Source organism: Hyalella azteca, unplaced genomic scaffold, assembly GCF_000764305.2.
Source record: "Hyalella azteca isolate HAZT.00-mixed unplaced genomic scaffold, Hazt_2.0.2 contig6661, whole genome shotgun sequence".
NCBI classification, from domain to species: domain Eukaryota; kingdom Metazoa; phylum Arthropoda; class Malacostraca; order Amphipoda; family Hyalellidae; genus Hyalella; species Hyalella azteca.
The window spans coordinates 1,025,264-1,050,927 of NW_025936815.1; the positions used below are offsets into that span (position 1 = coordinate 1,025,264).

General features: G+C 35.3%; 2 protein-coding genes across 2 annotated transcripts; one reads left to right on the forward strand and one right to left on the reverse strand.

Moving 5' to 3' along the window:
• Window positions 1-284: 284 nt before the first annotated feature.
• On the forward strand, window positions 285-12,437 carry LOC125178044 (caspase recruitment domain-containing protein 9-like). The gene is made up of 8 exons (XM_047880944.1): window positions 285-306; window positions 1,938-2,146; window positions 4,623-4,721; window positions 5,238-5,354; window positions 6,029-6,119; window positions 9,361-9,464; window positions 10,674-10,832; window positions 12,198-12,437. Exons 2-8 carry the CDS (start codon window positions 2,132-2,134, stop codon window positions 12,435-12,437), a joined length of 825 nt encoding a protein of 274 aa, XP_047736900.1. The 5' UTR covers window positions 285-306; window positions 1,938-2,131.
• Window positions 12,438-16,446: 4,009 nt separating this feature from the next.
• On the reverse strand, window positions 16,447-24,810 carry LOC108679545 (subgroup A Rous sarcoma virus receptor pg950). Its single transcript, XM_018168191.2, has 4 exons — window positions 24,751-24,810; window positions 20,283-20,360; window positions 18,625-18,761; window positions 16,447-17,826 (listed from the first exon to the last, which is right to left on the reverse strand). The coding sequence occupies exons 2-4, from the start codon at window positions 20,329-20,331 to the stop codon at window positions 17,719-17,721; spliced, it is 294 nt and encodes a 97-aa protein (XP_018023680.1). The 5' UTR covers window positions 20,332-20,360; window positions 24,751-24,810; the 3' UTR covers window positions 16,447-17,718.
• Between the last annotated feature and the right edge of the window lie 854 nt (window positions 24,811-25,664).

A 25,664-nucleotide genomic window follows, 5' to 3' on the forward strand; every position in this document is an offset into this window, starting at 1 on the left:
TCTATACATTTTTATATATTTTTACACCGGCTGTCTTTTCAGGAACAATAAATTGTTACTGAAAATTTCCATGGATAAAAATTACACGAAGATGATTTCTCAATTAAAATCAAAAAATATTTTTCTGCCAGTCTGGAGGAGCAGGTCCTCTGCAGCAGCAGATAGCTGGCCTGCAGGAAGCCGTGCAAGAAGCCTGCAGGCAGAGGCAGGAGGCAGAAAAGCACGCGCATCGCCTACACTCCAGCATCCTGCAGCAGCAGCACAACGTGCAGCATCTGCAGCAGCAAACTGCAACCAAGCAGACGGGTAAAAACATGATGAAATATTTTCAAAGTATGTGTATTTTATTAAGGGTCACATCTTCTCTTTCGAAACATATCGTCAATATCTCGAATGTTACAACCCGAACAAAATTCGGGACCGCTCAGGCTTCGGCCGAATTGTCCCTAACAGGGCCCTATGATATTCCGAGTCTGCTTATATAGCTACCCAATCGAAGGTAGCTTCTAGACAGAAAAAATCTCCTCACCGACCTAATAGTCGACTAAGAGTATGATGAAAGTTGGCCGAGTCAAATCATACCGAGCTGTCAAACTGCCAATAATATAATAAATAATAATAGCGGTTTCAGCGTTTAATAGGCCGCAGGCCTGTCGCCAATTCTTAACATCGCAGAACATTCACAGCTTGTTACCGTCTCGAACTCGCAACTCACTGCTACAATTCTGCTGTGCTTAACCGCCCGGCCTCCTCGCCGATTCTGACCAGAAACTGGGGCACAGAGCTGGGAACGAACCCGCGCCTCTCTGCTCCAATCCTGGGCCTATACTTTCAAAGAAAGTTAAGAGATCGTAAGTTCATCAGCCAATCATTGACGGCCTTTCAAGCAAAATCCACCAATCATAGACAAGAAAATAGAGCGTAAGTACTTACGTTCACTTAGCGAGTTTTGAAAGTATGGCCCCAGGTACTCTGAACTGTAACCACCGGGCCACCCTGCCAAGAGGCTGCCTTTCATACCCTGTGCCGAGACAGACATAGAGGAGCTGATTTACGGGTCCCCGAGCCCTACGCGGCACCTAATGCAGAGTCGAACTCGCATCTAACTTTTGTCAGGGATATTCTTGCTTTTGAAGATTGATAGTGATTTAAGAAAACGAGATATGCAACTAATGTGAAAAAAAATTCAACAATAAAGGATATTTTAACCAATTTTAAAAGGTAGGATATATACCAAGAACCATAGTTTTAATTGAGCTCGTAGCAATTTTAACTGTCAACAAAGTTTAAAAAAAACTAAGATTGAGCTTTAATATTCGAATTATTTGCGTTGCTTTCAGTATCCGTTTTCATTGTACTATTAAAAACTTCAAATTTCGATAATTCTTAAGAATTTATTTCCTGATACGCATATTGTATTTCATGAGAATTTCTGCCTTATCTGCCGCGTCATCGGCCAGCTGCAAATCTTGCAAGGAAGATAACTAGATTCTCGAGGTCGTTCAAATCCACTTCAATAAAACTTCAAGACTTTCGCCAAAACGTTTATGCTTGGCCGAAAAAAATCGACAACCCTTCTTTATACAGATTTGTGCAGGGCAAACGTTTGTAACCTGATTTTGGAAAGTTTAGGCCGTTTTCACAGCCCATTGCACTCACTGTAGCTTCAGCTCTGCTTCTATAGCCGCACCCGTCTCAGATTGAGAAAGGCGAGAGCTTGACATTAAAAACAAACTCTGTTCGTTTCTGGGGTCGTGATGTCACACAATCACAGACAAGAAATCCAATCACAGACAAGAAATCGGTCGCTACGTGTATTTAGAAAGCTACGTGTACTTAAGTAAGTTTTGATAGTGGGGTCCCTGAACACTTTGGTTGATTTTGTATTAGTTTAGGTACGTTTGGGCAGATATTTCTATATATTGTCACTGTTGCAGAGTTGCGGATCACCAAGGAGCGTCTGATCCGCGTGTCCGGCAGCGTAGGTTCTGCAGAGTCTCAGCTGCAGCGAACTCTGCAACAGCGCGAAACTCTTCAGAGGAACATCGCACTAACAGATGCAGAGCTACAGAACTGGCAGCAACAGAGAGACTCTGCAGCGCACCAAAGCGCTGTGTGTCAGCAAGAGAAAATGGCAGAGTTGAAGGTAGGCTGCTGAATGTAATTCGCTTTCATTCATTATATAGATGAAATATGTATCATTTACATTATAGACGTACCACATATTTCATAATTATTTATACATATATTAGTAGAATTACGAAAACAGCAATGAGAGAATCAAGCATCACGTAAAAATAATGTAATCCATTTATTATAACTTAGAATTCATTATGAATTTGCCACACATGGACATTATTTTCCACCATGTGCTAGCTAATAGCATAACTTCTGTCTCGTGATTCATGTATCTCCTCGATATTTTCTCGATTTAATTTTTGGCCCAATGTTGAGTTAAATCATTCTCTTGATATTACATCATGAATACGTTAATATTCGTATAATTGAGTTAAGAATAACGATTGAATTAATTATGATGCACAGCAGTTATATACGGTCATGATTTTAAGTTAATAAATTAAGCTTCATTTTACTTTGCTTGCTTATTGCTTGGAATACTATTACCAGGAATAATGTTGGAATATTTGAAATAAATATTTATATGAATATTTCTTCAGCCTCGAGACTTTTCAGGGACAAATGAAACGAAGAACGCCGTTCATGTAAAAGATTCACTTGCACGCACATTTTTGCCTACTTTACCACATGCTTTTTAAATTTCTCGAGAGTTTCCATGAACAAGTTTAAATTTCTACCGGTAATCACACAAATTAATAAAATTCAACATAGTCCTGATGAAAATTCAAAGGTAGCAATATTTTTCATCAAAACAAAACACTTTTAAACGCAGCAGTCCATGAAAACCAATCTCCTCGTGAATCACTTGCTCATTAATGCGTGTCCGCTGAGTCAAATACGATCTTTTCTCCGTGCAAAAATTGCAAATGCCGTTCCTAGTTAAATAACTAATCATTGATCGATTGCGTTAACATGTAACGCTGCAGTAACTATGCTTGTTGGCTTAGCATCGTCTATTTCCATACTCGTTGATGAGCTTGCATTTGCTCGCTGAACATCGCGCAGTAATTGACGCGCTAAGCTTTATCTGAATATTTCATTGTTAATGAACAAAAATGAAATGATAGTGAGCTGAACGCCTCAGCGTTGCCTCTATCATAAGTTATAGTAACAATTCAAGATCTATGTTACATCTGAATAATTCATGATAATCAAAAGAAAATGAAGCTGTAAGAATCTATATGATCTTCAGCATAGCTAACAGAGTTCATAGTTACAATTTACGCCCCAGTGTCATCTGAATATCTCATTATTCGAAAACGTTTCGGAGTCCAGCTACATCGTCAGTTCGACAAACCTAGAAAGTAAGTACAATCATTTTACGATTCAGAGTCAGACATTAAAACCTAAAATTTACAAATAAAAAACAAATCGGCCTAAAAGAACGTAGCAAAACTGGTCTATCTGTTAACAATCTCAACGGCATGGGAACTGAGAGCGGAATTTAAGCTAGGCTTCTGTTTGAAAAAATAAAGGGATTTTAAAATTCGCAAGTCGGAAAGACCGGTAGTGGAAGCAAAAAAATTGAAGTCTCTGTCGGATACCGGGACACCACAATGCTCGGCATGAATTCGAACTACTGAATGAGTGCGATGTGCAAGAAAATTTATTGCTCGATAACACCTTCCTTTATGCTCAGCAACTCTATAATGAAAGTTGCGTGACGTCATGCTGACGTCGGCTGATGAGCATTGCGCGCTACTGAATTTGTAAACTAGAGACGGCCGCAGTAAATCAGTGAGTGTATCTTTATACCCGAAGAAAGGGCTGATCTTAAAATTATTCACAATAATATCAGGAGATTGACATTTGAAAAGTACTACCTGAAAGAAACTATCAACTCATTGACATACTTTCAGATGCTGCACCGAAGTATGGGAATGAACATTAAACAACGTTTCTTCTTTTTACACTCGGAAGTAACCTCAGTATATTGTTTAGAAATAAATTTCTTAATTTGAGTAAACACCAGGTGAGACGGAAACCTATTACGTGAGAAAGTATTGCGCAAAAATTCAAATTCAGTGAGCATGGCATGGAAGGTTAAGCAAATACGAAAGCCGCGGTGTATTAGTGTTTGAATCCCATTTAATTTAGAACGAAATGAACAGAATCTAAGGAAGCGGGGGCTTAAACCAGTTAAACTAGATTTTAGGAAATCAGAAGTCTCTAAACGGTTATTAGATTTAGTAATATTGCAAACGAGAAAAGTCAAACTATTGTTGGATTTAAGTTACATAGTGAATTTGGTCGACCTATGTTGACGGTTAAGATAATTTAAAAAACAGCCCCACGTAACAGGGATACCTGAAAACCAACTGCATTGTTGAATTGCACGCTTCATCGTTACCTCCAACGCAATTTATATTTACAATTTACACTGAAATTCCAGTCAGTTGATGACTTAAACTTTAATGTAAGCTTATCCTCCTACTTCGTATTCATAGCTTTCAAATATTTAAGACAGCTTTGTCTTTCTACAGTCTCTCGAAGATGACTTTGATGTCCAACAACAGAATATTCTCAACATCCGGGACAAAATCGAACGAACACAATGCCAATTGTGGGATAAACAACAGCAGGTGAGTGTACTTCGTTACTATTATTCTTGTATTATTTTAGCGTATTGTCATTTCACCCGAGCCTTGCATTTATAGATACAATTATTATTATTGGGTACTGCATGGATGTGAAAAAATATATATTTTATAAAACTTCAAATATTATTTTTAATATTTGCACGTAAAATATTATGAAGGGTTAGCTTTGAAACTGACCCGTCCTCCGACGAGATAATGAGACGTCACGTATGAGAACTGAACAAGGAATAACTAAAGTGAAAAGACTAAAATTACAGATAATTTGTTTGCTTTCTTGTTCTGATCATAACCAATCCTCTACATCAATTAGTCACTATTTTCAAATAGTGAAATGTTACCCATGCCAAAATATCAGGAGTAAATTCTATATCCTGTACCGTTTTGATCAGCATAAATATTTTTTATTAATATTTAAAATTTACCAATAGTATCACTAAATTTCGTAACAGTGAAATTTTATAAATGCCCAAGAGAAAATATTATAATTTGCTGGATCAGTTGGAGGAATGGAGACGCAGGCTGGAGCAGCTGGAGGCGGTGAAGCTGGAGGTGGAGCAAGCGAGCGCTGCGTCTGGAGACTTGGCCGCCAAGAGGACAGAGATCACCAGACTCCAGGTCTGCTATATTTCTGGCTGCCATGAGGACAGAGATCACCACACTCCAGATCTGCTATATTTCTGGCTGCCATGAGGACAGAGATCACCAGACTCCAGGTCTGCTATATTTCTGGCTGCCATGAGGACAGAGATCACCAGACTCCAGGTCTGCTATATTTCTGGCCGCCATGAGGACAGAGATCACCAGACTCCAGGTCTGCCATATAGTTTGCAAGTCATTGAAGCCACAACAGAACTGTGCTGGTGACGAGAAATATCAATGAATTTACTTATAGCCATTAATTTGAACAAATTTTCTAAGAACGTGAACCGTTTTGCTTCCATCACCAAAATAATTATTAATGACCGGTTTAATGTTTGTAAATTGTTAGATTTATTGTGCCTTATTATTGAATTCAACTGGTTAACAACGCGTCCTATCGTAACACATTCTCAATAATAATTCGTCAATATTTTAATATCACAGCTCAATAATTTTTATTTCAATTCTGTGCCATCTCTTAACTACCAAAGTTTCATTATTTTCAATATCTGTAGACAAATGCTCTGCTTATCTCGAGACATTCTTCCTACATTTCGCAAGTTGATCTTCTAGCGATTTTAAAATATTCACATTGATTATGCCATAACCAATCAATTAATCAATGTTAATCAATTCAATTACCATAATAGACACAGTGGCGCAGTTTGGAGGTACAGCAGAGCAGCGCAGCGGCCGCGCTTCATAAAGCCCTTGAGACCGAAGACTGTCTACGTTATAGAGGTCAGTTTTATTTGTCACTTAACTTTATTATATAATGTATTATTAAATATTATTTGTAAAATTTTAATATGTACATGCTAAGTTCCGTAAAGTCGAGGTAAAATCTTGATCAATGACGTCGTGATAAATTGCTTCAAACATAATTAAGGCAAAAAAGGGCACATTCTCATGAAAATTCTTTTGGTTTCAAGCGAAATTTCTAATCGCGTGAAATGGTTTCAATTAAACACGATGCGGTTACAAAAATCATCAATAGAATTGTATATGATAAGGCAATTATAATAGGCTTTCCATCGCATCTAATCATTAGCATCATACATGTAACGAACCTAAAAATGTAAGTCATAATTTTATTGCATTAATTATTGTCATGGCCTTTTAAAATCTCGGGACTTCTTTATTCTTTCTTCACATCGAAGGAAACAACACGGAACTAACGAACAAAGATATCAAATAAGTGTAAAAAAAAGAGTTCCTTGTGAATGCCCATACCCGCTAAACAGCTTCGCGGGCGACAATTGGGCAGGCGAGAAAGGCGGTAAATGACTTTATTAAATGATAATAGGATAATGATAAGAAAAAATTGCTGTTAATAAATACATACAGCAACCCTCAAAACTTCAGACAGTAGGTCACTAAAAAATTAACTTAACAAAGGGAAAATCAACATTACAGTGATTAAAACAAGATACTACATCAAATTAATATTGGGTAAGTGTAAAATCACGGAATTTTGTTTATTAAACGAATTTAGAACAGTCATTTTTCAAATGTTCTGGCAGGTCTTTAAAATAATTTATACAATTGAAAACTGTAGCTCGTCCCTCAAGTTCGTAACCAATCGGCGGCAAATTAAAGCATACGCTTATGGTCTTATGAGATTGACGAGGAACAAGAGGGACAAAGACCGATTCAAAAAATAAATTTGTCATGAAAAAGTGACTTATTCATGAATTTCAAATGCTGAAATTTGTACATATCATCCTGTTGTTAAAATTTCGAATGCTTATATAATTCATTGGTGTGAGTAACCGGTATATTGTTGTTGTTCCTAACTCTAAATATTGATCGCAGCCACTTATTAAATAACGTGACAAGTGGTCTTTTGGTATTGATAGATTCACCACTCTAGGTTACTAATATATTTGAAAGTTTAAAGAAAAAACATCAATAAAAAGCGTTTTCAAAGAGGGGCAAGGTAAGACGCTGGATAGAGCATGTAGGAGGATGTGAAGCAGGATGCTTCCTCACAAAAAGGAACACCATAAATCGTACCATCTCTCACAGGTCCTAAATCTTTTGTTATGTCATTGCCAAAAGAGATAAAATAATCGTTGAATTCTGTATCTGTATCGGCGCCAGGCATAAACTTCAATCTTTTTGAGTGCAAGATTCTTCGCAAGTAAGGGGTTAGCAATATTCCATAAAACCATAAAATAAAAATAGTCGTTCAAGTCCTGCAGAATTTTATTCGAGTAGTACTGCTTCTTAGCTGTATTCTATAGCTCATTCAATACATTCTGATAAGTAGAGTAAGACCTACGATAAATTACAGGAGTGCGAGAAAGCTTTAGAAGTTTATGCTTCTTCTTGATAGCAGACTTTATTTCGTCGGTTACCCAACAAGGCCCATGTTTTCTCATCGTGACAAACTTTGTAGGAAAAGATGCATTGTAAATTTTGGAACGTTCTGCCATGCAAGACTGCATTGCAAGGTCAGGTTCATCAATATTAGTTAGAAATACAGAAGTAAAATGATTCATTTTCACCCTAAACTTTTGGATAATGTCAGCATCAATAAGGCGAGTTTTTTCTGATAAATGGAGCAGTCGATAACCCAGTTTCAAAATAAAAGAATGTCATCAAGTGATCTGATAAGCCACAGTCTATAGCGGCTGATTCGGGGCTTGATCCAGGAAATTACACAAAATTTGATCCAGTAGAGAATAAGGCGTAATGGGATTACAGGGAGATTCTGGTTGGTTTAGTAATGACTGGATAAAAATTGCTACAGAGAATTTCATGAATAAAATTGGTGGTTGAACACATTGAATACTGTCCGCACCTTATAATTGAAATTCCAATTATGTTTAACTCACACAATATTCCATATTACTATGTTACTAATCATAAATAAAACAGAATAAAATGAATAATTACAAATAAATTCACAACTGTTGAACATATACACAGCAAAAAAATAGTTATTTGTGTAGGGCAATTCTCAATTTTCACTTCTAATGGCAATTTGTGCCGTACTTATGTCGACGATGTTTTAAGATGTACAATTGTTAAGTAAAACCAAAGGATTATGATGAAACATTTTTGTTTTCTACCTTTCGTCTCACGTTGCAAAACCGATACTTTTTACAACACTTCTCTTTAACTTCACTTCTTGTTTGTCTGTCTGCTACAAATCTTATTATCAATATTTAACCCACTTCTACCTCTCCAATAGATCTGAAATTTTACACACTTGCGTAAAGTTGGAGACAATGCCTGAATCAATTGAGAGAATAAATAATTTTGAAAATATAAAAAATTTTATGTTCGATATTAAAAAAATGAAAAAAAAATTTGTCTGCTCCATAACTTATAAACGATATTTAACACACTTCTACCTGTCCAATCGATCTGAAATTTTGTATATTTGCGTAAAGTTGGAGACAATACATTTATAAATTGGCAGAATAAATAATTTTGAACAATTTAATTTTTTTTAATAAAATTAAAAAATTAATTTTCTTAATATTTCATAATAAAATTAGAAATTCATAGTACATGTGTAACACCGGAGACACTGGATGCTTAAGAAGTGTTGTCTTTAAAAAGTAATTTTTAAATGCATATTATTTGTGCACAAGTTGAATCATTTTCTATGGTCGAGCTACGTCTACGATCATATTCGCAACCACTCAGCAGACTCCGTTCTTTATTAAAATCCTTAAAATACTTTGAAGACAAAGTTGAGTTGAGAATAAATAAATAAATAAAGAAATTAAATAAATAGTTGAGAATACAATTCGTGGGATTCGCTTACCACAAAATAACTACGAAGCTGTTTTCGTCTCACAAGAAAACTGTGGTTCAGTTTTGCTGGTAAAATGATTTGTTCCTATTGATGGTCGGCGACATAAGTGCAATGGCGACCTGAGTTTAATTGGCATTAATTTAAACGATTAATTGATGTTAATTTAAGCGATTAATTGACATTAATTTAAACGGAAGTTTTGCCGAGCAGGAGAAGCGTGTCTCGCGAAGGTGCGCAGCGCGCCGTTCGACGCCGCTGCCTCCTGCGCCATGCGACGCGAGGCCGTCAAAAGGAACATAACTGCCCTTACCAAGGTACTACTACTCGACATAGTACACGTAGTTCTACTGCGTGTACTACTCGACGTAGTGACCGTAGTACTACTATGTGTACTACTCGACTTAGTGACCGTAGTACTACTACGTGTACTACTCGACGTAGTAACCGTAGTAACCGTAGTATTACTATGTGTACTACTCGACGTAGTGACCGTAGTACTACTACGTGTTGTTAGGGAACGTAGTGTAATAGCACTTTTTACAGTTAGATATTTGGATTTTTGATTTTAAGTCACCTCGGAAGTGACCTCGTTCAGATAAGCACCGAAACTTGTTCATTGCTATATGATCCACCACGGAGAAGGGCTCCGAATCTTGAGACCGATAGTAAGAACTTGAGCAAAGGGAACACACGGTTATATTTTGTCTTTATTTGTACTTGTCGTTTGCTTATTATAGTTTTCATTTATCGTTCTTATTCATCCCTTTTTACCACTATACCCACGACTGTGTACTACTTGACGTAGTAACACGTAGTAGTACTACTACGTGTACTACTCGACGTAGTGACCGTAGTACTACTACGTGTACTACTCGACTTAGTACTAATCCGAGCTTGTCTCCTTATATTCGAGCTTTTGTTACGATATTTATCATGTTTACTTCTTATATGATTAATATGCCAAAATAATGCTACATTGATTGTCATATTTCTTGCCATTTGCAGAGAACGCTGAACTCGCATTCATGCAGTAGCCGTTGACAGCAATAGTATAGCATTTAGTGTTTCGTTTACGAAATTATTTGTTATAAATGTAATTTCACGCAAAAGTCGATTAATCGTGTTAAATGACATAAAAAGTACTAATTTCGAAAGTTCTTATTACTGGGAGATATTTAAGACTTCTAGATTTTAAATAACCAGCAATTGAATTTGAATTCAAAGCGGCTTCCGTTTCGCCTGTTTCAACCGCCTTAAAATGTATTCTGGTAATGAACAAACTTGGTTTAATGATAACGAAGAATATAATGTAAAACGAACAATACATTCATTGTATATAAAAATATAACTCAGTACTCACTGCAGTGAGTGACAGAGAGCGCATTTTCTCGTCGACGAAAACTTGAGGTCACGGACAGACGGACGGACAGACAGACAGACAGACGGACTGACAGACATGGCGAGCACAATAGTGCACTTTTTCCATAAATGAGAAAATGCGCTAAAAATGCGTAATTTTGCAGGAAGCGAAAGCACTTGAGCAGCAGGTGCAGACGGTGCGTGCAGAAGCAGCAACGGTGCAGGAGGCGCTGGGCAGGAAGGAGAAGCTGTACAGCAGCTGCGTGCGCCAGCTGCAGCACGCAGCTGTCCAGCTGCAGCAGGTGGTGCTACTCAAGGAGCAGGTGAGTACTTAGTCGTTAACTGTTATTATGTTAACACGAACTTGCCGAACTAATTTATTAAAGAAAAAATCATACAGATTTTCTCTATACTCTCAATTGTTCTTGCTTCTTTCTAAAACTATTTCCCTTGATGCTGCATACAGTTTCATGGAAGCATTGCAATATCATACATCAAAAAGTTGAATGCCTGATTGCGTTTTTTTTGACCGCCGTTGAACACAAATCGGAACTAATTAATGCATTTTGACTCACGATCGAATCGCAAAACCACAACGAAGTCTAACTGTATACATTTGTAGTAAAATCACAAAGAATTGTAACTAAATGCATTTGTCGAAAAGCCACAGAGACAAGAGCAATTGCTACCTAGGCAATTATTTAGTTGAGAAAGTCGGTGTAAATGTACAAGGCAATGCTGCCCATTCTGTAACATTTCGGCGTATCACTCAGGCAAATAAGAGATGCCTTATCCAAATATCGATGGCTAAAATTGTATATCAATATTTCCATAATATGGCCCATTAATTTTTCTGCATGTAGGTTGATAAAGCAATCTACTAACATGCTGTAAACTTACGACGGTAAACTCATATTCAGATTAACTACAGGTCATTTCTATAATTATAGTCCATCTTTCCATTACATATGATGGCCAAAACATCATCGTTGATGATATTATGATGTAAAATCGATATCGTTGATGACATCCCCTGATAAAGATCACTTACGTTGATTTCCAGTGTTGAGGTATCTAAGGTAAAGGTAATGTTTCAAAAATTAGGTGTTAGAGTTCCTCATTTAATATTATTAAAAACAGGCAACAAAAATAAAATTCATTAATGAGGTACAGGAGTTCAAAAATTTTATTTTACATGAAATATGTTAAAATACGCCTTAGAGAAAAAGTTCAACGTATCCTAATTTGTAGAAGATATTTGGAGTTGGTGGCTGGGTGATCAAAATTTAATATCGGGAAAAGCATTAAGGGCGTTAAGTGACGATGATAAATTGCGGCCGGAGATTCGCCCTCCGCAATTTAATTAGCCTAAAATCTGAGGAAATTCCAAGCAGAGCGGAAATGCAATCACATAAAAGAATTGATAATTAAGTTGCTAAATATTAATGAATCCTCTCAACCTTATGCACATCGGTTAAAAATATCTTTGATTAATTCTAAATATATATCTTTAAATATATTATAAACACAGTAGAGTTTAATCAGAAATTAAGTTAGCAGACAATTAGTCAGAAATTAAATTGAATAATTAAATAAACAATTAAGAAGTAAGAAGTTAAATTGAAAAATTAAATAAATTGTTTAGATTGATTAATTACATTAATTTCACTTACATAACTCTTCGTTAGCGATGCGTACACCTGTCAGCTGAGCACGCACGAGCCCGCTACCTGTCAGCGCTGCTGTCCGGCAGCTATAAGCCGCTGACTGCTGCCACCAAGTCAGCTCAGTCAGCGCTACAGGAGCGCCTGAAGAGCAGACAGTCAGCTTACCTAGGCGTGCTGACTCAGCTCTCCACCCATCACCCTCAGCTGACTGATCAGCTTGCACTCATCTACGCATTACTGGAACCCCAGCAGTTTTTTTAGTTTTTAGCTGAATAGAACGCACTACACTTAGTCAAAATGAACACAAGTAACGACTATAATAATGATAAGATAAAAATATAATACTTAATATCAGAATTTAACGCACTGCTCTAAGTCAGAATTAACCGAATCAACAATAACTAAATAATATACTAATATAATAATTAATAACAGAATAGAACGCTCTACACTTGTCCGAAGGAACTGAATAATCTCCATGAGACCATCAGACGTTCTGTTATTAATTCAGGATAGTACATATGTACCCTAAATTGAAATCTTTTTAAAATTTTCTCTCGAACAAACAACTCAAGAAATGTTTATAAGAGCCAGTAAGATATTTTTGGTCTCTTGGGGCTCGTTGAAAAATTCGAATTGCGTTCGTTTTGGTCCTCGTTATATTACACGCGAAGTATATTCATAGGTATAATATGTAGGAATAATTTTTCTAGAACGTGTTAAGCAAACTCGGATTTGAAGTGGCATGTGCTCCGCGTTGAGAAGAGGCAAGAAATTTTTAAAATCTAATTTTTTTTGTTCATGATGATTAAACTATTTAAAATAATCTTTTAACTTCAGCTTATGAGTGTCTCGGTAAGCTACAGTTGACAGCAAATTGAGAACAATTTTGTCTTTGGCATATGGATTTGGATACTCCCATGTCTTCAAGCCATTTCTTATTTTGCGCAACTCATTTCATTTTCAATCACTATATATTTGCTCCAGAACTACACCAGTTACTAATTAGCTCTAGGATAAAGTTGTTTCAATCTACTATGCCTTAGCATTGATAGTGCAATTCATTATCTAGTTGATTCAATTGTAACTAAATGTTTTTAGGGTCTTAGATGAAATAAAATTTTCGAATGTCTCTTCCATCAAGACTTCCTATAGCATTTCCTCAAGGCTAGAGGCCTAAAACTATTTATTAGGAAATTGTACCTGAAAATTTTTATATTCTGATATCTGATTCTAATTACAAATTTAAGCAACTTTAGAATTGATTTTTTGGGTCCGCATTATTTGAGCCTAGCTAATTAAAAAAATTCTATACCTGCTTTACAGGGTTCTAGGTAAGCTTCAGGGATCTAGGTAAGCTTCAGGGTTCTAGATAATCTTCATGGTTCTAGATAAGCTTCAGGGTTCTAGGTAAGCTTCAGGATTCTAGGTAAGCTGCTTTACAGGGTTCTAGGTAAGCTTCAGGGTTCTAGGTAAGCTGCTTTACAGGGTTCTAGGTAAGCTTCAGGGTTCTAGATAAGCTTCAGGGTTCTAGATTTGCTTCACGGTTATAGATAAGCTTCAGGAGTTCTAGGTAAGCTTCTTTATCACAGACGTTAAATTGAATACATAAAGCCTAACAATCGCTAATTAGTACAGAACGCCAATAAATATTTCTTCAAGTTTTTGTTCAATATTATTTTACATTTTATCATAAGATAAAGCATAATTTTATTTTGTGGTAAAACATCAAAAAAGGTAACCCACATGTCAGACATTGAAAGTACAAAATTAAGATGAAAGAAAGATGCATTAATGGGAAATCGTTTAAAAAGATAAATGTTGGATTTCCAAACAACATTCTTTTGTGTGATATATTGTCGAATTAAAATTTTTTCTACGCAAGCAAATTAATTTATATATGTTTATTCGCATCCAAATACGAAATCCGCCGATCATATAAATAGATTAAGATTTTGAACAAATATGCAGTTCATCACAGGAACTTTTCATCGTGAAATTCTCTTTAGATCCTGCGAGTTGAAATTTTTGGACGTTGAAAACAATCTATCTTGTTATCACTAGTCGCCATAGCCGACTTAAAGCACGAAAAACCTTACGATATTATAAGACTGTCAGTTCTTTACTTATTATAAGACTTTTCTTTTTTTAAGTCTCTTAAAAATAAGACTATTTTTAGGTCTCTTAAAAATAGTCGTAACTTGGGCGGCATAAAACAGCGCCGGAACAAATGGGGTTATAAATTTGATGATAAAAACTCTTAAGACGAAAATATCGCTACGTCAATCATAGAAATTCTGGTGGCAATGATCCAATCGATCTTTTTGGCCATTTCTGCCTAAAATTTGACGCGCTAATTAACGTTTTTAATAAAATGGCCCTGCAAACAAACTAGCAAAGGAACCACCGAAATTTTTGTTATAATTATTCCACATTATGCCTATAGCTATTATAGAGTACTGCTTGTACAGTTCGAGATAATAAATCCTTAAACTGCCTCGAAAATTCATTCATTTTCTCCTTTACATTAAACGATTGGCAGATTGATGGCAACATCGAGAAAATCGATTTAAAATAGAAAGCAGTTGTTTTACTAGGTTTGTAAGACGCGCGCTCTAACATCCTTCTATATTTCATGCCCAGCCTGCAGACAACTTTACGACATTGCGATCTCCCCAGGGCGAAGCTCAATTTTCCTTCAAACCCTCATTCAAAAACATATTAACTCTTTAGTTTTGAAATGTGAAGAAATATTTATGAGAAACTGTAACTCGTTCCTTTAATTTGCGATGTTCACTACGATTTGCAGTCGCTGTAGCAAAAATGTTTAAGTAATGAATAAAAAATAAACGGTAAACGTTTGAAAAATGTGATAGTGAATATTCTGAAAAATATAGAAAAATGCACATGGAAGCGGAAAAGAAAACAAGAGTAAATGTATATAGAATTAATGTCTCATATGTGAAACACGAATTCAAAATGAAAAGAATCAATGGTTAATTGTTAAAATGTAAAATAAGAAGAAAATGTCTATAAATTTATTACAAAATTTTTGTTCAGTATCCAAAAAAATGTGTTTGAAAAATGTTCAGAAATGAAATGAATAATGTAACGAAAATATCTAGAGAACACATATTGAATATCTAGGAAATATACTGAAAATTTACCAAAAATATACAAAAAATAAATATATAATCTACGTTATTCTACGAAAATAGTCGATAAGATTTAGGTAGGAAAAATTTACGACGTATTGCAAGAATATATGAGAAGAAAAATGAAAAACTTCTACCATGCCGCGGTTGAGGCGAATATCTCGTCTATCTATAAGTAATGTTCGTTCAGGCTTGCGTGTTAAAGTTGAGGTCGTCTCATCAAGATAACATTCATGTTTAACGGCTAAATATTCTTGTTGAGTCTTTCAGCTAATTTATACCAGATGCTGATGAATTTTACGAAAAATATGCGCTTTCATCAATACTTTAAACTTTGTGTGGAAGATATTAAAATCTTTTCAAGATTTTATAAGAAGATAATGTTTTTTTATTTAAATCAATTTGATTCTTCGAATTATTATAATGGAATAACGCGTTAAAATTCTCTTGGTAACTTTTGCAGTGCGTGTAAAGCTTTCATTTATATTTCTGCATCGACGTTCCGAATTAGTTTATATACATGATTATTTTTTAAAGATAACAATTTACATTTTATGAAGTACGACTGGATTTTTCCTACAAAAATACCGAAAGCTTCGTCGCCCTAAACTGCCAATTGCAATTAAATTTAAATTTTGCTCTAAAAATAATTTCTTTTATCTGTCCACAAAATATTCCTTTAAACTTTATTTAAAAAGTCTTTTGTAAAGTGAATTCCATTGCAATTACTCGATTCAAAATCGACCTTTCCAACATAATTTTACCTTCAGGAGGTCTTCAAACTCTTCCACGTGAAGATCAAACCTCGCAAAAAAAAGTTAGTGGAATCAAATAATTAATTTAGACTTGATTTCCGAGTCACTCGAAATTGAAGCCTTAAAATCTTTGTCTAAATTCAACTATGAAATTCCAAGGCCGACTACGAATTAAATTTCGCGAGTTTGGCATTCCTGACAATGCGTCGATGTAAGGCACTCTGAAACTCTAATGTTGAGATTGCGCGGTACTGCGTTCCAGATATATATATTATACTGTGATATAAAAACAAATGTAAAACAATGGCGTGTGGTGCAAAATGCAATTTTTCTAATCAAAGAACATTCAGAAATGAAAAGTTTCCTTCTCTGGTAATTTATTCTCAAACATTAATAAGTAAAAAGCTAAAAAAAACACATCGTATATTTTTTAATATCTAAAAAAGGCGATCATAATCATAATTAATTTAGTTCGAGTTATCTTCTCGTGAACATTAGCTAGGTTACTCGTATTTATAAGTGTGCATGTAGTTTTTTTATTGCTGCCAATCCTTAAGTTAATGAGAACTTAAAACCTCTGCTGCTAACCTTGAATAACTGATTTGAATAATTTCTTCTCTGGGGATTCAACTGATTCCGCTTTATTTGAAAATAACTAATAAAAGAAAACCCACAGCGCAAGAATATAAATCATCTTATACACGATATGAAGAACAAAAAAGAATATAGACTAGGCTAAATTTAAGATTACCTGCAGCTGTTGCCATAGAGTTAAAAGAACTAAAAAGTCAATTATAATATTCAGGTAGCTAACACGCATTAATTACTTGGAATAGATGACCAAATAACATACTAAATAAAAGCTTGCAACAAAATCTCATCGATAAAAGCTATGCCGTTTTTCTTGGTACAAAGAAAAATTTGTTTTCCTCTCTATTTTATAAAGTTCTTTTTTATTCAATCATTATCGTAAATGACAATCGGTCAATAACAAATGATAGTTGGAAATGCACCATAATTAGAGTCAAAAGTCACTAAACGCCTTGATCGCTTGTACTATTTTTCGCTGAAGTTCGAAGTACCTTAATTAAGAAGAAGCTAACTTAAATCCCCATAGTTTCACCGTAGCGAACTTTTTTGTTAAACTTTCCTAGGCTGTGAACTTCTAGTGAGGACTTAGATAATTATTAATTTTTCAGGATAACTATGAAGCTGTTACGATCAAAACCTACAAGCCGACCATCATCATCAACGAAGATTTCTTCTACATCGACGACTTGATAATCTCACTTGATAAGAATATAATAATCTCTCTCACTTGATAAGAATTTCTGAAGATTTTTACATGATACCTATTAGTAATAAAGTTGGGCAAAACCAATTAAAATATTACAAGCAAAAGTCGTTAAGCTAACGAGAACTACTAGAATTTTTCAATGGATATGTGTATGAAAGATTCAGTCATCAACATGTTATATATTAATTAATGCGCGAATGAAAATAATACGCCAATAATAGATGCTCGAAGAAGCAGGTAACAAAATTCACTATTAGACCCAAATGCCGCTAGAGATGAAATTAATTATTAATGATGAACTCATAGGTGCTTTCTTTTGTCCAAAAACGAATCTCTCAGATATTCCTAACGTTGCCAATTTCCAGCCCAAACGTCGGAACGTTTCGTTCGTCGTCGATCCTCTGGTCGGGGACGTTGGCGTTGCTGCGTCGACTGCAGTTTTCCTGTACAACAATATTTTCTCAGTTTATAATTGCGAAAATATAAATTAGGCCAAATAATTTTCAAAGTAATCCACCCTTCAATCAAGTTAAACTACTTACAACTTTTCATATGCTCGGTAACCAGATCACCAAACCAAATTTTCGTGAGTTTTCATATTTTGAGTAAACAGATTACCAAACCAAATTTACACTTTCCATCCGTTCGATTACCGCATTACCATACCAAACAAGGAACAATCAAACTTGAATTTGGCCAATATCAAACCTGCAATTTACAGTGAACAATTCTTTTAATCATAGATCACTTATAATTTATGAGTCTTCCTTCAAGTATTGTAATAATAACACACAATATTTAAGATGTGGAGAGTTAATCATGGACCTCATCTTCATTGCTCTTTTAATCACAGATCATTTAAGTTATGCACCTCCCTTCATTTATTTTAATCCTAACACTCAGCATTCCCGATATTAAGAGATAATCACGGAACTCATCTTCGTTGCTATTTATGCACCTCCCATCAGTTATTGAATCATAACACTCAACATTCCCCATAATAAGAGTTAATCACTTGCCTCATCTTCACCGTTGGTCTTTTAATCACAGATAATTTTTAATTTATACACCGCCCATGCACCTCCCATTTAATTTATGCACCTCCCATATTAAGAGCTAATCACTTGCCTCATCTTGACCGTTGCTCTTTTAACCACAGATAATTTTAAATTTATGCACCTCCATTAATTTATTTTAATCATAACACTCAACATTCCCGATATTAAGAGCTAACCACTTGCCTCATCTTGACCGTTGCCACAATCGAAGACGCCGTCGCACACGAACTGCCGGGGCACGCAGCGGCTGCCGTCTGAGCAGGCGAGCGCTCCAGGCTTGCATGTCAGAGCACGGCGGGTTCTAGCAGGCACTCCTAACGCTGAAAAAATTATTATTAGCTTTAAAATATTTTATAATTGTTGAATAAAATGTTATTTTATACTTAATTTTATTGGTAATTTTTTATAAATGCCTATGTAATGTTATACAAATAAAAAAGTGAAAAATATTAGAGGAGTTTTTGGGCAACTATTTTTAATTGAGGCTATACAATTAAATATATACGATAAAAACACAATTCAAGAAATTTTTTTAAGAATATTTTAGTATTTATGCTACAAATACTGATACAAAATATATGTTACAGCTGCATTTTATTTAACACAAAGCATTGCTTGACTGCAATATAATTCATATTTATTACTCTCTGAAAACATTGTTGAATTCCACCCGCATTTCTTTTCAGCGGTATTTTAATTAGGCGAACTATCACTTTTCTCCGCTGCGGGGAGTGATGGCTTTCTGGCTGTGAATAATAAGGCTTGAATATGTTTGAACTGAAATATTTTGAATAATCTCTGGAATAAAAAAATAGAATTTTTCTAATATTAGTCACAATGCATTTTTTTATTCAAAATTTGTATAGTCGGAATACCCACATCTATAGTGCTTTAATCTGATGTGTGATTATTATCAAAAAATATTTGATATAATCCTCACATTTTTCCCGGCTGTATTTGCGTGTCTTTTCACCTTGAATACCATTAACCTCATAGTTTGCTTATCAGGAGATTTCATCATGAGGTATTTTATATAGGATATGTCTCGCATGACGCAATATATTTACAGGGAGAGACCTGCTCGATATTTTACGAACTTCCTGCAAGTGTCTCAAGGAGCTATAAAGTGTCAGACGCCGGGTTCAACCTGACGCTTTTTGGGTCTTCTAAAGACCTGACTTTCTGCCTCAAACTTTCTCAGTTAATGGCCATTTTAGTGGTACTAATAAATTTGCTACAGAACTTGGCTGAAATAAATGCAGGGAAGTGCAATGAAGCCTTCTTCTGACGGAGCATAACACTCAGATAAATCAACAGGTCACATTTTCTCACATATTGACAAACTTTCTCGCTCATATCACGAGCAGAAAGTGAATTTAGTAGCACTGAAACGCATTTTTTTTTTCAGCCAAACTGGGTTTGAATGACACACAATAGGGCAAAAAGTCTCAGCCAATCCTAGTCTGGGCTGACCCAGATCGGCTCAGCAGAAGTTCGTATCAGTGTTGCGTGCAGGAAATGAGTCAATCCTTGGACAATATATATAGAAATATATAGCGGTTTCAGCTTTTATTAGGCCGTAGGCCTGTCGCCGATTCTTAACATCGCAGAACATTCACAGCTTGTTGCGGTCTCGAACTCGCAACTTACTGCTACAATTCTGCTGTGCTAAACCGCCCGGCCTCCTCGCCGATTCTGACCAGAAACTGGCGCACAGAGCTGGGATCGAAGCCGCGCTTCTATGCTCCAATCCTGGTACTCTGAACTGTAACCACTGGGCCACCCTGCCTATGTAGGACCAATTCATTTTCCTGAGTGGCATGTGCAGTTTTTTGACTCACCAACCCCGACGAGGAGCACGAAGAGAAGAATGAAGCAGATAACCTTCATATTTGTATCTTGATTCGCGGTCTTCTTTTCTGAAAATAATTAATCAATTAATGAAGCACAAATATATCGCGACTTTTATGCTCCACGCAACGAAATTTTGCAATGCTTCTTGGAGACTTTTTAAGTATTTTGATCGTTTGATCACAGATAATAGATGTAAAATAATAAAATTTCTCTAAATCTCAAATAGGTAGGTATTACGTCGATTAGAGAGATATTATATCAGTATATAACTATAAAATATCAGCTTTGAACTGTAATGACGCATCGGAATTCGAGTCTAAAGTTACACGATATTAAATGGATGGCTCATAATACCCTTCACAAACATGTGTGCAGCCTTTCATTAATGCTAATAAGCATTTAAAATTTTCACTGTTGATTACAGTAGTTCACTTCATAACGTTTCTATTTAATTCTCTATTCCCAAGTATCATGAATTTGCTCGAAATTATTTCAATTTTTCTCGTATATGTCGAGATGCTTGAAAATGAGACAACAACCGAGTTCGCCAATAATTTTACTATGTTAGCCCCTCGCCCCTTGACTCGCGTTAATTTTATAAATAACTCTGAATATTGCGTGCCGTATCCATGCAATTATTCTGTCAGCATAAGTATAGGCTTTGCCAACGGAGACAAGCACGATGCTGCTGCACTTACAAGCAACGCCACAGGACATATTACGTATCAGGATTATTAAAAAGCCTTGGGTCTTCAAGAAATTGTAGTTTAGGCAATTCTATGAAGAAGCATAAATTAGTAAGAGATTACTTCGTTCGCCTTTAATAAACATTCATTTTCCATTTAATCCCTAACAACAACCTTTACAATGGTGCCACTCTAAGAACTGTGTTGTTCATTCATTCTCCTGAAACATTGAATTAAAAATTAAAAGAAGTTATTGAACAATGTTATATGACAGTAAGCTCTCCCTAACATACTAATTTGGCTTGAGTTGCAGTGTATCAAAACACTGTCCATCTTCTTCAAGGATCTTACGGGATTTTTTATCTAAGGCAAAAATTTTCGTGCAATGTTTCTCAATGTACTATTGAACGGGATAAGATCTCCCCGCCTAACTGCATCGCTTTATAATGACTGTTTAAGCGAAGAGAATAATTTAGTATTAGAATTGTTCACGTTGGTGGTATGCTTCATTAAAAAGATCTTGCCGCATCAGAAAATATCGCAAAAATATTTGACGCCGCAGATCCGGTTTGCGGCTTGCATGCCTTAATTAAATTAAGTTATTAGGTATTTTTGTTTGGCAGCCTCACATTTAGACTCATAACATGGGGCGTGATTGCCGATTTAAAGCCTGAGCTATCTAAAATTATTGAGATATTCTGCTCGGTTCTTCTAAAGAAATTGTTACTAAACAGGAAAGTGAAGTAACTTAGGGTATAAATTAGCCTGTGCATGTTTTTCTCATACCCACATCATGACAAACAGTTACTCACTCAAATCGAGATAAAGTCACTCACAGTTCCACTCACTTACATAGTGACAAACTCACTCACAGTTCGATTGAATTCACAAGGAATTTCAGGAAATTCAATTTCCATCTCACTTCGCTTGAGTTATTTGGAGGAGCGCGCTGGCTATGCATGCATGCACATTGCACGCTAGTGTCGCAGTCTTTACAGCAAATAGATCAATTATGGGACGGGCCATGACTCACCTAAGTGGGTCATCCAGACCCACCCATTTCTCTCAGTGAAGAGTCAACATAACGGTATTTTTACGGAGCTTAACACACATACAGAATTTGTTGTACTTTAATTTTTCAATTCAATTCGTATGTTTTAAATTGGTTCTTTTTTATCGTGGTCAGTTATGGAAAGATCGGGTTCCTAAGGCCGGATCCCTTGTGAATCAAGTCACGAAAAGTACAAGAACCGGCAACAGGCCATGGGCCTATTTCTTCAGTGCCGATACTTCTATTCTATTAAATAATTTCGATTCGCTTTCAAATTTCATGGAGCGATAATACTGCTTAATCGGAAAGACTATATTATATTATAAATTTATTATATTATATTATAATATATTATATTATATTATATTATATTATATTATATTATATTATATTATATTACACTACATGATTCTAAATTACATTATATTATACTATTGCATGTCTGTTAATAATGATACTAAATATTTCGGCCATCATTTTAATTCTGCAACTATTTTTAGATGCACAGTAGGAATTCCTTTTACCCAATTTTCATAATTTATATATTTTATACGTTCACTCATGCTTTTAGTGCTAATAGAATAGCAAGCTTTACACACGCTCACGCTTTATTGATGCATTAAATGAAAGTAGCGTAACAATTTTATCATCAAATTAATAATTTCGGTAATTTTGAAGAAACGGCTTCTAATGAAAAGAAAAAAATGTAATTGCATCGAGGCTATTAACAGCACAATACAATGCACCAGTCACAATTATTTTTTGTTTTACCATTTATTTTGAAAATAGTGAGTTCAACTAATGTTGCGGCAAAAGTTTTGCTCGTAAAATGCGTGCGTGCTTATAAATGCGTGCGTACTATATTTTTTATATTACGTTGCATAAGTGAAAGGCTCGACGCATGAATGATGTCATCGGGGCATCGGACAAGAGGTCAGCGCGGCCTTTCATGGCGGTTAATTTGGTATACATTGCGGCTAAAAACTAACGCCTAAATAAATAACTGTTATTCTGTGGAACTTAACTAAATTACCCTAAATATTTCAGTTTTCAACTAGGAAATAACGGCTTCACATATATTCAACCATCTTTTGAAAAAATTTCCTGTGTTAATAAATTTATATCCAAAATTAACTTATAATAATCTTCTTTGCGATAGAAAACTTTTTGAGCTACCTCGATGATATTTTCATCTCAAGCGTAGGTTCTAGGGAAATCCGGAGACGCAGCACAGATGTCACGTCAAACGTGACTGAGGATGCATTGCATGCCGAGCGTGCATCGGAATTTCCTCTGAATAATGGAGTGCCTGAAAGCTTTCACTCTAACGTTGTTTGACCTTCGATTGCGGCTGCATTCTTTGAGTACGCAAAATATTTGGGGTAAACAACACTCTTATGCTGATCGGTACTAGGGTAAATTTGTCATCACGTCCAGTGTAATATGCATTCTAATTAAGCAACTTATTACTTGTCAATTGCAATTTGACATAACACAGACAAGCTCCAGCTTACACAAACAACCTTCGAGCATACGTAAAATGCGTTAAAAAGTATCTATCTGCGTTTAGAAAATATGGAGTTTCTGAAGCCATGTTATCCTATCAAAAAAAGGAGCAAGTTTGGGAATAATATTGAAGACTATCAGATCTTCATTGAGGTTTACAAGTAAAGTCACTTCTCGATTGTTTTATATACTAATTTTTTAATCAGTTTGCCAATAGTATTACGCAAGCTGGGTACGCGCGTTGCATGACACTAGACCGCTAAACTAAAAGTCGAGGCCATCCTAAATTACAGACTCTAATACTAACGGACTCACACACTTCACGGCCTTCGAGGTGCTCGGGAAGTAAAGCGAGTATCAATCTATCAATTTAATCAATCATTTAAATTTTAATCAATCTTTCAATTTCATCAATTATTTAACTTTCAGTCAATCATTTAAATTTCAGTAAATCTTTCAATTTCATTAATCGTTTAAATTTCAATCAATCTTTGTCAAGCAACTTAGAAGATAATAAAGGGTAGCATTCAACCGAAAATAGTTTATCGTTTTTAATAAATACACTTGGGGTAACTCACTCTTTATTGTGCACGAAGACTTTTCCGTAAAATTAATGTAATGTTCATAAACATAACATTTTTTAAACTCTTAATTTTTCTCTAATCGTCCCTGAGCAATGTCTTTTTCAAATAAAGTAATTTCAATTATTCACCAAATAATACAAAAAATTATTGTAATATGTAAAATATAGTTTAGCGAGAAAATTTGATTACTGTGATCCAAAAGTTGTACTGATGCTTCCAAATGAATAAAACCTGCTTCTTGTATGTCTTGTATGTGCCACATGCATGTTTCTTATTTGGTTTATATCAAAATCATAAAGAAGATCCTTATTTGCCATGACATCAGCGCTTATTTTAATCTATCAAATGATCAGTTATCGACTTCAACTGTCAAGGCTGAAAACTTCGGCGCAGAATTCTGGTAGCTCATTATTTTGCTGTTTTAATTTTATAGTCTGTAAGCAGTAGCTTGAATTTTTTCACTGACATTATTGCATACATTCTTCTACACAATGAAAAATTTGGCAAGATCATGCATACACATTCGATACATGTAAATCATTCACGGGGAACTCGACAGCATTGCTTCACAAATCCGAACAAATACATTCCCACAACTTACAGCTAGCAAATAAAAGTCATCCCTCACCTGTATTTAATGAGATCCACACGACACCTTAGCTCAGCGATCTGCTTCTTGCAACTGCAGCGGTTGTCAACTGCTCGCAATTTTTATATGCGCGAGTGACGTCACTCATGCACATGAGTGACGTCACTCTACTGGCCAACCAATCAGGAGATCGCAGTGAACGGTAACGAAAGATAAATTCTAGCTATGCTTCTCAACATTAAATTTGTTGTTATTTTTACATGCACATAGGTAAACTAAGTTTTTTTTTTCAAGTTTTCACTTATGCTCCTAAGTAGTTTCTTTAGGCGCTTATCTCTTTCAGAGAAAACTCATTCATTCATAAGCTTATTTTTATTGAGATTTTTCTCGTTTTCCAATTATATCTTTAAAATGGTTCTGAACCTATACGAGCTAAATATTTATTTTAACACGTTCGACTTTACCTTTTTATTCGATATTTTCATTACACCCTCAACAGCTTGCAAGGTGAACATTGCAAACTGGTTCCTTTTTATCTGCAGTCCAGAATATCGTAACTAATAATTATCTGCTAGAGAACCGGGTGCCACTGCTGGCTGGCTCGTCTGGTTGCGTGCACAGATACAAAAAAGTATAATAGCTCAAAAGCGAGGGCTCGTATATTGGATGAAAAATAGACTCTGGCGATGCTTATTTTACGAAAACATTCCAAAATATTTCAGAACAAAAGTATTCATCAAACCATTATTTTGATGAACAAATTTTATCGATTTTCATTCTTTATCATTCATCTATTATTTCTAGTTTCTTCATCATATATGCCCAACATCATCATCTTCATATTATATGCCCAATATCATCATTTTTATCTGATGTGTTGTCACATGGAAAGCAATAATGTGAGAAAATTTTCAAAAAAAACTAGTTTGTAAATAGTGTAATGGGGTTAAGAT

Excerpts from the sequence above, each read along its gene's own strand:
- LOC125178044 (XM_047880944.1), top strand. Across the intron at positions 5,355-6,028 it reads CAGAGATCACCAGACTCCAG|ACACAGTGGCGCAGTTTGGA; the intron begins GTCTGCTATATT and ends TTACCATAATAG. Across the intron at positions 10,833-12,197 it reads TGGTGCTACTCAAGGAGCAG|CGATGCGTACACCTGTCAGC; the intron begins GTGAGTACTTAG and ends ACTCTTCGTTAG.
- LOC108679545 (XM_018168191.2), bottom strand. The coding sequence starts at position 20,331 with ATGAAGGTTATCTGCTTCATTCTTCTCTTCGTGCTCCTCGTCGGGGTT. Across the intron at positions 18,762-20,282 it reads CGTGCTCCTCGTCGGGGTTG|CGTTAGGAGTGCCTGCTAGA; the intron begins GTGAGTCAAAAA and ends TAATTTTTTCAG. Across the intron at positions 17,827-18,624 it reads GTGGCAACGGTCAAGATGAG|GAAAACTGCAGTCGACGCAG; the intron begins GCAAGTGGTTAG and ends ATTGTTGTACAG.